The 13,592-nt window shown below is 41.7% G+C and overlaps 1 protein-coding gene and 1 long non-coding RNA gene across 3 annotated transcripts in view; one reads left to right on the top strand and one right to left on the bottom strand.

Annotated features, from left to right (window-relative positions):
* Sesn3 (sestrin 3) overlaps window positions 1–2,542 on the bottom strand; it is a 55,658-nt gene extending 53,116 nt beyond the window's left edge. Inside the window, exons 1-2 of one of the 2 annotated variants that reach the window (XM_031345921.1) lie at window positions 2,219–2,530; window positions 453–526 (exon numbers count right to left, since the gene is read on the bottom strand). Coding sequence is in view for 1 of the 2 variants with exons in the window: in XM_031345920.1 (XP_031201780.1) it covers window positions 2,219–2,296 (78 nt within the window). In the remaining variant the exon portion in view is untranslated. Of the gene's footprint in view, window positions 1–452; window positions 527–2,218 lie in introns of both variants that reach the window. The other variant, XM_031345920.1, reaches the window with a different exon arrangement.
* Window positions 2,543–2,569: 27 nt separating this feature from the next.
* On the top strand, window positions 2,570–13,242 carry LOC116073811. The gene is made up of 3 exons (XR_004111917.1): window positions 2,570–2,721; window positions 4,098–4,204; window positions 13,152–13,242. It is a non-coding gene; the product is annotated as an uncharacterized LOC116073811 (long non-coding RNA).
* The last annotated feature ends 350 nt before the right edge of the window (window positions 13,243–13,592 follow it).

Here is a 13,592-nt window from a genome sequence, read left to right as displayed (position 1 = left end):
TTGATATGGATGCAGGAGACATTCATTCTTTACTGTGATCCTCACTCAGCTAAAACCAATGTGCTTGCTATTACCGTACACTACTATATAGAAACAAGAAAACGTAATGGATCGGGCTGTGAGGGCTGCAGACTTAACTTTAGTCATATGCTAGCAAAAATAAAAACATTATAGTTAGAAGTAAATCTTTATGTGGCATTTTTTGGATGATGAAGCCTTTAATGCTAGGTACTGATTTCTTCCTAGAGTGTTTAAGAATGGCAGTCTTATAAAGCTTCAAATGTTGCCAGATCATGTCTTAACTGGCACAAACAATTCTTTTCTCATCTAAATTCATTTCATGCCACTACATGAGTCAAAATTAAACACTTTGTAGTTACTGAAAGCTGGATACTGGCAGAGGTGTGCACAATTATAAAATAGAAAAATGTGAATGCCCACTTTGCACATACTTCTCCTTCTTATAGTTATGGTTGGAAGTAAGATGATCTTCTCAGGTAAACAGAAATGTTAGTTTCTTAAAAAACTGAAAGAAAAACATAAATATGCCATTAATGCGAGTGCCACGGATACATAAAAGCTCTTTCAAAAGAAAAATAAAAACGTGCAAAGCCAAAATCTCTATCTCAAGTACCCTGTTAGCCAAACAAATTGCCATTAACTTTAAATTTTTTATTAAATATTTTAATGTGCTTCAATTTTAATAGAACTATATCACTTAAATAGTCAGTTATAGCACTGTTCTCCACATGAGGATAAAACATTCCCTTCCATTTTAACAGAGGGTAAGTTGAATTAAACAGGTTTCACTGGCACTGTTTTTCCTGACAAAGACAGTTTCAGCTTAAAAATTAAGAAACAATAATTTTTAAAACCTCTATTCAGATGCCATCTGGTCCAGCAGTGGAAGAGTTAACATTCAACTGAGCTGAACCAAGCTTCTGATACATTACGTTTCTCACAAGCTGCCCTACAATGAGCTGAGCAAGTTTCAACTGTAATTTGATCCAGGAGTTTATGGGGAAAAAAATAACTGCACATACTCAACATGCACATTTAATAAAAATCTTTTTTAAGAGAAACATATCCAATAAACACAATTTAAGGCGTATTTAATTGTTTGATTAACTTCAAACCTGCAATTCCTTTGCTTTCCTGACGCTCTCAAATAAAATAGGAGAAAGGAGGGGGAAGACCCAGCTCCGCTGCAGGGAAAAGAGGCTTGAAAAACAACTTTGATTGGCACTTGGCCTGACCCACAGAGGAAGAAAAACAGTTTTTGGACAAAGAGCGCAAATATTTGAGCTTGCTTATTTATGTGCTTGCTTGTTTTTCCTAGTACATAAAGAGCAATCCTAAATTGACTGTAGAAAGGGAAATTGACAAAAAAAGGCACCATATTCATCTTAGCTCTCAGATATGCACAGCTCAGCAATTTTAATTCATTGGTGCTGGACAAACAGAAACACCTCACCTAATGATTTCACTTCATGCAATGTGAAAATAAGAGTGTGAAAAGGAAACAGATTATATTAGTCAAGGAGGCTGTTCAGATCTGATTAAAAACTCTTCTGCGTCTACAGGGACATTTTGTCATCCTTTCTCTCCCTGAAACCCCATCCCCCACGGGGCGATTAAGCCAAGTAAGCTAAACAATACTGGAGTAAACTTTCTATCAGTCACTCTGGAAAGCAATAAGCCGATCCTGGGTCGGATTTTCTCGATCCACACCGCGGTGGGGGATGATAAGAAGGGCGAACAAACCCAAGTCGTCTCCAGCCTCCACCTCCACCAACCCAAGCCGAAAACGCTGGAAGATCGAACAGCCTTTCCCATGGGCATAAAGTTCAAGATGCCTTCATGGTGCCTTTCGGGACCCACCAAGAGAATGTCAAGAGGCGGTGCCAGGGCACCGAAGGCCTGGCAGAAGTGACCCAGTCTAAGAAAATAGCCCCCAGAGTCAGCCACCGGGGAGAGGCAGCCAGGCTCCCGCAGACCAAACTGGTTGCTGTGATTTCAGGCCAGCCTCCATCCCCAGCCGAGCCGGTTCCTCCCAGCATCCCAGCATCCCTTCAGCCTCGGGGCAGACCCGGCGACAGCCCAGGGGCCCGGCGCGGGGACCCCGCGGGGGAACCCTTCGCGTAGTGTCCCCCCCGCAAGCGCCGCCCGGACCCCGACCGTGGGGAGCGCCTCACTGCCGGACGCAGTCGCGCCGTACCTTCCGCAGCACTTTCCGGCAGTTGGTGCAGAGCAGGTAGTTGGCCGAGGCCGACGCGCTGCTGCCACCACGGTTCATCTCGCCGAAGCCGGGCTGTCACCGCGGCCGCTAGCGGAGGGCTGCTTCAACGTTCTCTTCTCAGGGGGTCGGGCGGCAGCGACGGTGCAGCGGCTGCCCGCGCGAGCTCGGCGGGGACGGCGGCCGCGGCGCTCACCGGCCCGTTGTTCCTCCCGCCCCCATCGCCAGACCCCCGCCCCGCCAGCCAGGACGAGCAGCCGCGGCCGTCTCAGCTTCTCAGTGCAGCCCCGCCCCCGAGGCCCGCCGCCTTCAGAGCAGCCGCGCTGGGCGCCGCCCCCTCCCGCCAATCAGATCGCACTGGCGACGCCCCCTTCCGCGCCCGCATCCAATGAGTGGCGTCGGCCAATCGCGGGAGGCGAGAGCACCACGAATCTCCGGGCAAGTTAAGTTTATCTCCGAGGCTCGATGCTGAAGAGTGACCGTGGGTTAGTTAGGTAGTGGGATGGGAGGGACTCCAGTCTACCAATGAGAGGTGGGGGGTGTGGTGTATGCAAATCATCAGGGACTCTAGGGCCATCCTCAGGACAAGCCACGCCTCTCTGCAAGACTGGGCAGAATAGAGAGTGAGATTAAATAGCTGGAAGCTAGAGCTCGCTAGAGGATCTGAGACTTAGCTAAACATTTCCTGATCTCTCGGGAGTAGGCCGGGTGGACGCTAGAACGTTCCTTCCTCCGAGGCAGTGGTTCGGCTTTCTCTGGGTCGGTCTAAATCTAAGAATAGCTGTGAGGAGGACTGCGATCTTGCAGCACCTTGCTCCCAGAGATCTCAAAGAACTTTATGCTCTTTACGCACTCTGTAAATCTTGTGCGAAAGACCAACTACCTGAGACTGTAGAGACGGAAGTCTGTACAGCTATTGGAGTTGGAGACGCATCTTTGGTTTAGGGGTTTTTCCCTCTCTCTGACGATCGTTCTCACAGCAAAGAAAGTTCGTTTATCATGAACAAGTCAGAGGTTGGCACACACACACACACACACACACACACACACACACACACACGCACAAGTCCTGTGGGAGGCCTCTGGTTAGAGACGTGCAGAGCACAATCCCTGCCTAAGATGGAAGGATTTGAGTACGAATTGCCGTTTAAAACCATTGGACTGGACCTCCCTCTCTCAAAACTGACAACGATGAGGTCAGGGTTTAGCTTCTATGTTCTGGAGACCGAAGGCATAAGTCACAGGAAAGCTCCAGCTGACCAGATGCCCAACACAGTCGAGTGAGGAAGCCAGGTACCCCGAGGGACCAAACACGGACCCGGGACTGCAGACTAGCCTCCAGCTGCCTGCTCCCCAGTGAGAACAAAGGCGGCGCAGAGCGAGCACCTGATTGGCGCAGGGTGCACCGGTGTCGCGGAGCCCATGACAGGGTGCTTCTGCTACTGGCGCAGAGCACCAAGCTCCTAGGAACTGCAGTTCCCCAGCCGGCCTCGGCGGTGACCACACCGCACTGCGTGCTATGACATCACCTGTTTTCGCTCTTGAGAACCTAATCTGTATTCTCGGCTTCTCTTTTTCTAAAGGTCTCGAGTGTGTCAGGATTTGTGAAGGCCTGCAGTTTGCAGAATGTATCTGTGGAGATGATTTTAAAGAACTGACCCACTGGTTTACATTTCTTGTATTATTTTTTAATTTAACACACTACCCTGTGTTAGGAATTTAGTGTCCTGTGATGTAAAATCCGGAAGGCGCACTTGGAGAAGCCTGCACGGTTAGCATAACAAAGCTATTAGACCAAACTGTTGTTCAAACTACCTGTCTCTTCCATACTCAACATATGTCTCCACTCCATCCTCTTTAGAGACTTACACCTTAAACAAGCCTACACAAAGAACAAAGGAAATGAAAATCTGCCTGCACCAGTTTAAACAGACTGGAAAACCCCAAGGGTCTAGGTGATATGGTTAGGTAAGTGTGAAGGTCCATTTAGCTAGGGATAACTAGCAAAGAGTGGCCTGATGCTGAGTAGACCTATATAGCCTAGAACAGCAGTGATTTGGGTGGGGTGCTAAACATTTAGTTAAAAGAAACGGTAAAAACAAGAAGACTCAATGAAGGAAGAAATTACTGCGTGCCTTTCATTGCAGAGAACCAAGAAATCTAGGCAGAAAGTCAGCAAGGCAGTTTTGTTTTTTGTTTTTTGTTTTTTTCTGAAAATTGAAACACATATGTGTTCCCATTTTTGCTGAGTTTCTTAATCTATAAGAACCTCTCCCTCCTCCCAAATCCTCTCTCTCTCTCTGAGACAGGGTCTTACTAAGTAGCTTTGGCTGTCCTGGAACTCACTATGGCTGGCCTCACTCTTACAAAGATTCAACTACCTCTGTTTCCCAAGTGCTGGGATTAAAGTGTCACACTACCGTGCCCCGTGGGTTTGTGTGATAAAGCTAACTTTATGTGAGTTCATATTAAAGCAATGGAGGAAACTGAAGGATGATGTGAATTTAGTCCGAAGATTGAATTTCCCTCAAATAGTGTTTTATTTCAAATTGTTTTCTAATATTTTTATAACTTTTCCTCCTTTTCCCATCTAAGAGCATATGTCTCTTTTGTAGAGAGGTCTTTTACATTCTTTAATAAATAAATCCCAAGAGATGATAGCACAGAGTCCATGCTGGCACAACTGATGTCCTCCACCTAAGATTACTAACGGAGCTTTCTTTGGTCCACCACCCTCCACTTTGATCAGCCTTGTCTATAGAGCCATTTATTCAGCTATAGATCATCTACTTCATGATAATGTTTCCTTTTTGCTGTTTGTTTTTCTTCTTAGTTTTGTTTTTTGAGACAGTGTTTCTTTACATAGTCCTGGTTGTCCTAGAATTTGCCCTGTAGACCAGGCTAGCCTTGAACTCAGAGATGTACCTGCCTCTGCTTCAGAATTGAAGGTGTGTGACACCAGGCTTGGGTTTTTTTGTTTGTTTGGAGTTTGGTAACATTTCTTAGATTGACCCGGGATGTGTGATTGTGTGGTTCTCCCTCCCCTGAAGTGCTCAGTGCCATTGAATCATACTCTGGTCTCAGCATTTTGGGTCCTCACCCCCAGCTTTCTTCATATGGCAGAATCCAGCTTTCTCTTGTCTTTCTCTTCAATTCTTCACCCATTGAGGCCTTCCTTCCTGCACCAGCCAGCTTGGTTAAAGAGAATGAGACCTACGGAGTGACTTACCAACTTAAGATCATGCTGATCACTTAGAGGGAAAGATGAAAGCCAGCTGTTTTGGCTTTACTCAAAATGGGAAGAAATGCCAATCCTCTGTTGTCTAAAATAGGGAAGATGCTTAAAAAGTAAAATATCAGCAAAACTTGCTACCAATGTGAAGAATTACTTTTTTTAAAACTTTGTTTATTTATTGTGTGCACATGTGTGTGTACTCAGGAACAAAGGCATGGAGGTCAGAGGACAAGTGTGAGAGGCGGTTCTTCCCTTCTACTATGTTGGCTCCAGGAATTAAACTTCTGCCATGAGTTTCAGGCAAATACAGTCACCTGCTGGACCATCTTGCTGAAATCTACTTAATATTTTCATTAAAAACTTAGGGTGATACTTTATTAAATATTTTGCATGATTTGAAACTCATGTCATAACCATCTTGCTGATTTTGAAATATTCTTCAAATGTGACTATTTTTTTAAACAAGATATGCATGAAGTTTTAGGGCTTGGAAACACCATAACTACTTTCCATTTCTCTATGGCTGAACTTTTACATTGTTTCTGGGTGTTCCAATGTTGTAACAAACTTCCTCATATATAAGATTTTGCTTAACAGTTCTCATTGGTAGGTAGAGAATTTTAGAGTAGAAGGATACAGGGTCTAGTTGAAGGCTCTTAAACATTTGCTGAGCATATTCTGTGGAAAGGTTTGAAAAAGCCCACAATGAAGCAGTCATTTGAATACACAAATCTGCTCTGTCATCTCTCCTGTCAGCCCATTAATATTCCACCCACCCTCCCTCTCCTACTGAGTCATTGCCTTTCTTCTGTTGAAAGATTTCCTACTGAACTCAAATGCTTGTCCAAGCATCATGTTCCCTCTCTAGGCCTCTGCTCTACCATCAAGCTCTCTGCTGGAGTGATGATTAAAATGCTTTCTCATCAGACTTCGAACTTCTGAAGGACATAGGTAGAGCTCTACACATCCCTAAGTCTTACCTGTGTTCCAGCTAAGTGCTCAGAACATCCTGGAGACCAATGAGTTTGCATTCTTACTTTCAAACATTCTTTCAGGGCAGGTCTTTCTAATCTCTAATAACAGTGATGAAATCTTATAAAAGGATTCTAGTAAATATTTGTGAAGAATTGCCCATAAAAAATAATTCTGTGGAACAGAAAGATTGGGTCCAAGTCTCATGATTTCTTATTTGGCTCTGAAAATGATTATTGCTTGGGGCTACTTTTATAAAATTAATGCTCTTGACACAAATTAAGCATGTAGGGTGTGGTGAGGGAAATATGTTCAGCTATTTTGAAAGGAGGCACCTACTTAATGACATGAGGTGAATTTTGGACTTCTCTAGAGACTCTCATTCTATCGACCTACCTACTATTTCCTATGTGGTTGCTAAGGATTCAGTATCAAAAATCAACTAGTAAAGACACCTTGAGAATTATGTTCCTGGCTATCTATCTATCTATCTATCTACCTATCTATCTATCTATCTCCCTCTCCTCTTTCCTTTCTCTCTCCCACTACTACCCTAAGCATTTTTATACATTTGTAATACCAAGCAGTATTTCCACATTTGTAAATTCTGTAATTTGTTTCTTGCAGAGGAATCTGCACTTCACAGGGTTGTAAATTGATTACTCCCTTGCAGCTCTTAGATTCCTGCTATTTTTCCCTCTGTGGCTCAAGACCAATACTACTTCCAAGGAGAAATAAAATCATCTCTGAAAAGGCCAGGGCTTAGTCCCATTTTGTCTCCTCAATATTCCACCGACAGGAATATCTGTGCCATCTGCTAAGATCCAGATCCTGCTAGCCTTCTTCTAACCCACACACTGCTTTTGTACCCCACACCCTGTTGAAAGGCTGATTGCAAGTGGAAGTCCCACAAATATGGTGTCAATTTCTTTCTCATTGCCCAATGCCAGCTGACTTCATGTTCTTAAAAAATGAATTTAGTTTTAAACATTTATTATTCGTGAATTTTTTTGTACCTGTGGTACTCACCTGAGTGATCTGAGTAGTATAGCAGGAATAGCTGCTGAAGCCATATGAAGGGCGTTATGCTTTTCATATACTGTGTGACCATGGTCTGGTTCTATGTAAAACACTTGAAAATTATCACTAGCTTATAAGAAATACTGTGATATTCCATCTTTACAATACTTTTAAGGTTGCTTTCCATTGAAGATCTTTGAGTTTAATGACATTTGACATCTTTAGAGTAATATAATGTGGGGGGTAGAGAAGATAGCAATATACAAAAAATGAGGAAATGCAGGGCTTAGTACAGTACCACCATGAGCTATATGATATTAAGCCTCAGTTTTCCAATCTGACAAGGGTGCAGTTGTCAGTGATTAATCCAGTTTTGTAAGGGCTTGAAGCATGTACTATAAGGGACTATCTTTAAGAAAAGTATCATGCTACAAATACACAGTTAATAATAATAATGAACTATTATAGACATTGACACTGTATGCAGAACTGATTGTGATCTCCATGAAGATTGCCCACCTTGTCCAGATTAGAGAATCACTGTCGTCTCAGCCCTCCCTCTTAACCGGCAGGTAAAGCTACTTGCCTCTAGCACATGGAAAGCGGAAAAGGGTGAATTCGAACCAAGAAAGACCTTAGTCTCCGTCAATAGTGGATAAGATACTTATTTTTGAAATTTAATTAAAATAGAACTATGTTAATTTATGGCTAGAAATTCTTGAGGCCATGGAGGGCATGGTATTGGTGATAAATCCTGAAGTCTGGATTTCATTAGCCATTCAAGCATACTTTGAGACTGTGTTTGGTTTTTGTTTTGTTTTGTTTTGTATCCTGGGGACATTTCCTGTTATCCAGCTCATCTCCCTGTCACTCTAAACTCACCGCCCCAAAGTCTTTTGAGGAACAAATATCATATAGGTGACAAATTGCATCCATAATTCCCATCTACAGCAAAAAAAATATTTTTTTTTTATGTAAAGGTAACCATGAAGTGCACTGGCTAAGTGTTAGAAAAGGAAGATGGGTGGGTAACTGGGACGTCCAGGGGAGAATAAGGCAGTTTATAAGTAGGGCTTGTTAGTAGAAACACAGAACAGCTATCATCAAAGACTTAGAAAGCTTAGACTAGTGTTGCATTTTTAAGGATTTTCAGGAATTGGCACATCAGAGGGAAAAAATCAGAGGGACCCCAGAAGGGCATAATGATCTACATGTGCAGTTTTCAGAGCTTCTGAATGTAGCTGTAATACACCTAGACTCTAGACATCCATCTCCCAGGAATGTCTTACTTGGCTGGGTATTTATAAGCACTTAAAAATATAAGAGCTATTCAAAAGCTCTTCAAATGGAAACAATGAAATGCACGAGAGTTTGCTAACTGAAATCTAGTGGACATACTATTTTACTAAAATAAGTTCCCAAATAATCTTAAAATTGTAAATATCTTTTCATGCAAGCATAAAGTTCACCAATTGGCCTTGGTAGAAAGGAGATAATCTCCATTTCAATAAAAGATACAACCACACAGCACTTCAGTGGTATAATGCTGCTTTAAGGTGATGCACACAAACATGAATTGCAAACTAGGAACCACAATAGCAACTTATGGAATGCTAGAAGCTTGCAAGTTTGGAAGCATGTGTTGCGAAGTATATGTGGTCTAAATATCCTTCTGTTCACACTCTTGTTTTCTCAACTCTTACCAAAGAGTAAGACCTGGTGATAAAACTGACAGAGGACAGGTTTATGATCTAATGCTGCAGCTGAGGCATAATCCCTGCATTGCTAGAAAAGAGAAATAGAAAATGGAGGATAGCGGGGTGGGGTGGGGGTTGGGGGTGCTCGCAAAGAGCTCAGAGAGAACTTTCAGACATTTATGCCTCTAACTAGATGCCCTTTAGCAGTAGCTTTGGGGACATCTGAGGAAGAATTCTTGTATATTCATACAATTACAACATCAACCAGAAGACAGGATTGATTTCCTCCAAGGACTAGAGAATGATGCGGAGTAATATTGCAATGGGCTTGCTTCCTGCTTTCATGTTCCTTACTTAATGCTTCCTTGCATTTATGCACAGTGCTTCCCATGTGCAGGCACTTGCTTTATTATAGGCCTAATATGAAGAACACAAAAGTCACAATTTAAAACAGCTATTCAGACTATTGAACCTTAAACAAGTAGTAACACCAGTATGTAACGACTGGTACTGGAGAGAACACAGGCAGGGAATAAACAGTAGGGTTTGGTCACCTGATCTAAGCCTCCTAGATAAAATGAAATGTGAGTAGTGGACCTCCTTCTCCCATCTCCAAGAGTGATGCTTAGGTACTCCATCTGAGAAGCCCTATCCACATGCAGCTCTCATCTTAATGTTCCCATTTCCTCTTTGCATGTAGTTCAAGCTCCATTTACAAAACTCCCATGAAGCATAACTTTGAGGCAGTCAGACTGCCACATGGTGTGAAATCCCCCAGTTATTTCCTAAGAACACTGCCCATTAAACATTCAACAGAATCTTTCCTCCTTTCCTGATGGAAGACTCTTAGTTAACTTTATTATTTCACATTTGCTCCATTACAGTGCCATGTTCCATCCACATGTGTAAGTTATCTGTATGTACCACTTCTATTATGTCCACATATATTAAGACTTGAAGATATAATCCTACCTCTGCTCTATATTCTGCAAATCTTATGAAACCATAGTGTTGCTAATCATTATCTATATAGTAATAAAAGCAACTAATAGCATAAGCTGGGAACTTACTGCATGTCAATCATTATGCAGTAATTTGCATATAATATCTCATCTTGACTAATATTTGTCAACTCTCAATGAACTGGTTGTATTATAATCATTTTGCATATGATATATAGTTATAAAGGTCTACTGAGTGTCACATAGTTGTTTCAAGGAAGAACTGTGATTTGAACTTGTATTTAAAGTGTTATATGATTTCAACCTTGGCATTTTGTATTCAGTTAGTCATTAGTGTCACTATTACTTGAATGAATTCTTTGTGTTAGCCTGCCAGGTGAATTGTCTTAGATTTGTCATACACTCACCAGATATATTTGGGTGCTTCTGTGACATCTATTGAAATAAGCATTCAGATAGGGCAAAGAAGTATTCATCATTCCTAATTCTAATAACTTAAAATTAATTAAAAATATTTAACATTTATTTATTTACTTATTTATTGTGAGTGTTTACAGCACATACATGCCACAGCACACTAATGGAGGACAACTTGTAGGAGTTGGTTCTCACCTTCTTCTATGTGGCTTCTGGGAATCAATCATCAGTCATGGTTGGTGACAGATAATTTTGCCTGCTGGTGTGTTGCTCTAAACTAAAGCAACTAGATGGTCTCTGGGTAAAGAAAATAGTTTTTGCATGTTAGGTTAAAATTCCAAATGTTTGAGTGTTTGGTGACTAATGTGCACATGACTAGACATGGACATGCAGAGATGAACATAAGGTGACAGAGCAGAGGGAGAGGTGACATTGCTGTTCTCACATACCCATTAAGGCAAGCCCATAGCTTTTTCAATTAGTAGGATTAGCTGCCAAGGTGAATGAACTGTGTGCACATAGCCTGCCAGCCACCTGAGGTATTTATACCTATTCATACCTATTCGAACCATCCATATCCTCCTATATGGTCTTCTTTCCCCCCCTTTTTCTGGCAGCCCCATTCTATACAGTTGTGCTCAGTGCTCTGCCATGTGGTCACTTCTTGTCTGAGATCAGTATTATAGGATAGTCTTTTGACTCAAAGACAGACAGACATTCTAGAAATTGGCTGTTAATCCTTTTAAAGTCTTTTAAAACAACCATCTTAGCCAATCAGATTCCTTACATAGAAATTTGGCATTAGGAAACTAAGACTATATGCTATTTGTCAGATCGTGAGAGGATGTCAGACACCATGTGCAAACTAGCAATGCTGGCTGGGGAAGAGGGGTGGGGCCGTGCATGAAAAGAAAGCACCCTAGTCTTGGATCAGCTCTCCATTCTTGTCTCCAGTTCTGGGCCCTGTTTATCCCTGCAGGGATTTCTTTTGCCACTACTGACTCAGTGAGTAACTGTACCTATGTTTCTTTTGAGCAAACAAGACTAGCTGAAACAATCTTCCCTCCTTTCCATGTCAAGTGTCCCTACATGGGAACTGCATTCTTAGTTTTCACTAGTAAAAGGATGGAAAAGTAAGATATTCTAAAAGAAAGAACTAGAACTTAGTGGACCAGAAAGCCCCATGGTAGTTTTTACATACTAAAAACTTCTTATAGTTTCACTAAGAAAGTATAGTATGTGTAAAATCTTCAAGCTCCTTATTTTTGTGCCTTGATGAGTAATGATCAGTGTTACCCATATTGCCTCTCTCCAGGCACAATGTTAAAGTGGTTCTCATGTGTCTCCTTTGTCAAGTGCCTGAAAAGACAGATCTTGAGACAAAAGCTTTTACCCTTTCTACTCATCCTTCATTCAGACTTAATGCCCATGGATCCAGCCCAATTACTTCCTAGAGTTTATGAATCACAAGATTAAAAATAAATGTAAAAACAAACAAAAATCACAGTTAAATTTCTCCAAAGTTTTACTAGTCAAGGAAAAAGACAAAGTGGTGGAGGGTACTATTGTGTCAGGCTGCAGTTAACCATCACTGTGATATTCCCACAGGATGTCAAGGGGTCCAGGGCCCATTCTGCATTGCAAATACAAATGCATAGACATGTTTTTTTATTAGACTCAATATTCTGAGTGGAATGTGCCTGAACAGCTAATTGTTCTGTTACTATAGAACTAATCACTAGCAACTGTGGAGTGGCTTAAAATGATAATCAGAGCCAATCAGATTCATTTCTTGGAACTTTAGCATTGGGACACTGAGAAACTAAGATAGTTGGCAGCGAAGTCCATGTTTAAAAGGATATCATAAACTATATATAAACTAGGACTGTATTGGAACATGTAGAGATAAAGGGAAAATATGCTGGTGTGGAAAGGAAAGGGAGGCTCTCTGTGGAAATAAGGCCAAAACAGTTTTACAGGGGCAGTCACAGAGAGCCAGGAGTTCAGGTTCTCTTCCTGTGTCACTGTAATCCCTCCTGGAGAGGCTCAGTCTTTCTCTCTTCTAATTTCTACTGGGTTCATTCTAGGTTATTCTGTCTTAGTCAGGGGTTCTGTTCCTGCACAAAACATGACCAAGAAACAAGTTGGAGAGGAAAGAGTTTACTCAACTTACACTTCCACGTTGCTGTTGATCACCAAAGAAAGTAAGGACTGGAGCTTAAGCAGGTCAGGAAGCAGGAGCTGATGCAGAGGCCATGGAGGGATGTTCCTTACTGGCTTGCTTCCCCTGGATTGCTCAGCCTGCTCTTATAGAACCCAAGACTTCCAGCCCATGGATGGCACCATCCACAAGGGGCCCTACCCCCTTGATCACTAATTGAGAAAGATCCCTTCTCTGTGATAACTCTAGCCTGTGTCAAGTTGACACACAAAACTAGCCAGTACACTGACCCTCAGACTCTTCTCCCTTTTTTTTTTTTGAAATAGTTCTCAAGCTTTGTTAAGTCTTTGGAAAATAAAGGAAATAGTTCACTCATTGGTCTCCCTGGGGATCCTAGGATGGTGGTTGCTGCCCTCCTGTTTATGAGATGGTATTATTGCTTTATCTGTAGGTACAGAGCTTGACACTCAGGACTGTCTATTTCCCACTGAAGATGTTAATTAACCTACAGACTCTCAAGTCTGTGGGAGCTGGATGTGCAGGAGACACTGGTAAGTTACCCACATACAGCTTTACTCATGACCTGAAAAGGATTGCCTAGAATGCCTATAAAGTGAAACTAAAAATTATTTTGTTCTTTTTATCTTATCCAATATTATATAATCTTAATCACTACTTAAAACCTTTTTTTATACTTTTATTGCATTATGATGAGAAAAGTTACATGATTTCAATTTATCTAAATTTGTTACCACTTAAAAACTTATTTCAATTAAATAGAATTGAATCACATTCTTGTTTCCCTTTTGTACCACTGCTCCTCTCAAAGACCCCCCTTCAATACCTACAATATCTTTTTTGTCATATTCCTTAAAATTTATAAAATATTATA

This window comes from Mastomys coucha, unplaced genomic scaffold (assembly GCF_008632895.1).
Source record: "Mastomys coucha isolate ucsf_1 unplaced genomic scaffold, UCSF_Mcou_1 pScaffold23, whole genome shotgun sequence".
NCBI classification, from domain to species: domain Eukaryota; kingdom Metazoa; phylum Chordata; class Mammalia; order Rodentia; family Muridae; genus Mastomys; species Mastomys coucha.
The sequence above is the reverse complement of the archived record's forward strand: the minus strand, read 5'-3'. Positions and strand labels throughout refer to the sequence as shown.